Here is a 2,500-nt window from a genome sequence, read left to right on the forward strand (position 1 = left end):
ATGGCTTACACACCACAGTGAAGAGGAGTGTTCCATCATAGTGATGGCTTACACACCACAGTGAAGAGGAGTGTTCCATCATAGTGATGGCTTACACACCTCAGTGAAGAGGAGTGTTCTATTAAAGTGATGGCTTACACACCTCAGTGAAGAGGAGTGTTCCATCATAGTGATGGCTTACACACCACAGTGAAGAGGAGTGTGCCATCATAGTGATGGCTTACACACCACAGTGAAGAGGAGTGTGCCATCATAGTGATGGCTTACACACCACAGTGAAGAGGAGTGTTCCATCAAAATGACGGCTTACACACCACAGTGAAGAGGAGTGTTCCATCATAGTGATGGCTTACACACCACAGTGAAGAGGAGTGTTCCATCATAGTGATGGCTTACACCACAGTGAAGAGGAGTGTTCCATCATAGTGATGGCTTACACACCACTGTGAAGAGCATCAAAGGGATATATCTACTACAGACCAGAACACATGTAGAGTGGGAGCACAGAGGCACACAATGAGCTTTCATTGACATATCAAAGTGACAGCAAAGGGATATGGAGGCAGGCCCACAATACACACGCGCACGCACACACACGCACACACACGCGCACGCACACACACACACACACGCGCACGCACACACACACACACGCAGGAAGAGCCTTGAAGCAACTGTGACTGTTGCTGAAGACATACATAATGTATTAATATTTCACACACACACACACACACACACACACACACACACACACACACACACACACACACACACACACACACACACACACACACACACACACACACACACACACACACACACACACACACACACACACACACACACACACACACACACACACACACACACACACACGTGACCAATTCAACAAAGATGAGACACATCCCCAATTTCTGTACAGCATGTTTCTCTGTGGAGAAACCTTTCAATTGGTCACCAAACCCGAGGGCACTTCAAAGCCTGGTTAGGGTCATTGAATGGACACTTCAAAGAAGATTGAGGGCACTTATGAAAGGTTTTGGGCCCTTCAAACACATGAGTGGATGTTGCTCCAGGCAGCAGTTCACTTTTCTGTCAGGTATAGCAGGGTTTGAGCTGGCTGAACACAACACACATAACAAAGCCTAACTCACTAATAATGAAGTCAATGTACTTTTCTGTCAGGCATAGCAGGGTTTGAGCTGGCTGAACACAAGACACATAACAAAGCCTAACTCACTAATAATGAAGTCAATGTACTCTTCTGTCAGGCATAGCAGGGTTTGAGCTGGCTGAACACAACACACATCACAAAGCCTAACTCACTAATAATGAAGTCAATGTACTTTTCTGTCAGGCATAGCAGGGTTTGAGCTGGCTGAACACAACACACATCACAAAGCCTAACTCACTAATAATGAAGTCAATGTACTTTTCTGTCAGGCATAGCAGGGTTTGAGCTGGCTGAACACAACACACATAACAAAGCCTAACTCACTAATAATGAAGTCAGTGCACTCTTCTGTCAGGCATAGCAGGGTTTGAGCTGGCTGAACACAAGACACATCACAAAGCCTAACTCACTAATACTGAAGTCAATGCATGTAATTTCACACAGAGTTACCTATGACGAAACGCATTATTTATGTGTGAAAGTTTGAGTCATCAATGCATATCTCTAGGTAGATTTAGCCCTTAGCATGGGTCAGAATGAGGAGAGAGCCAATGAGAGCTGACCTGGTGATATGTCCTCCCGCCTCTCTCCCAGAGGTCTCCTGTCCTTCCTGCTCTCCATCCATACTCTGGGACTTCAGCCTGGACTTGGAGTGTCTCTGCAAGGGGAGAGAAAACACACACACACACACACACACACACACACACACACACACACATACAGATAATTCCCAGTAGCATCCCCCAGTTTTAACATCCTTCTCTTAAACACACATGGTTAATTCCATAAGGTTGCCAATTGACAATTTAACACACACAAAACATTTAAATAATAATAATAATAATAATAGTAATTTCATTCCTTAATTCATTACCACCTTCCGGAGACACCTGAAACCCCACCTCTTCAAGGAATACCTAGGATAGGATAAAGTAATCCTTCTCACCCCCCCCCCCCCTTAAATGATTTAGATGCACTATTGTAAAGTGGCTGTTCCACTGGATGTGAATTCACCAATTTGTAAGTCGCTCTGGATAAGAGCGTCTGCTAAATGTAAATGTTAAATGTAAATGTAATTTATTTATTTATGGAAAGAACTTTTACAATGGCAAACCTGAGCCAGCACAAACATTACAAAGTCAGAATCTGGATATTGTGGACAAAGATATTTGACAAAGCAAAAAGAGACATTTAAAAAAAAAAAACTTTATTTAACTAGGCAAGTCAGTTCATTTGGGTTACTAGTACAATGCTCTAACCACTAGGCTACCTGCCTCCTCTACACTCTAACCACTAGGCTACCTATCCCCTCTACACTCTAACCAC

General features: G+C 43.7%; 1 protein-coding gene across 1 annotated transcript in view; it reads right to left on the reverse strand.

The window, feature by feature from the left end:
* Nucleotides 1-2,500, reverse strand: part of LOC135546686 (1-phosphatidylinositol 4,5-bisphosphate phosphodiesterase eta-1-like) — a 121,634-nt gene that overhangs the window by 28,169 nt on the left and 90,965 nt on the right. Inside the window, 1 exon segment of the mRNA XM_064975298.1 lies at nucleotides 1,738-1,832. Within this exon segment, the coding sequence (XP_064831370.1) occupies nucleotides 1,738-1,832 (95 nt within the window).

This window comes from Oncorhynchus masou, chromosome 9 (genome assembly GCF_036934945.1).
Source record: "Oncorhynchus masou masou isolate Uvic2021 chromosome 9, UVic_Omas_1.1, whole genome shotgun sequence".
NCBI lineage: Eukaryota > Metazoa > Chordata > Actinopteri > Salmoniformes > Salmonidae > Oncorhynchus > Oncorhynchus masou.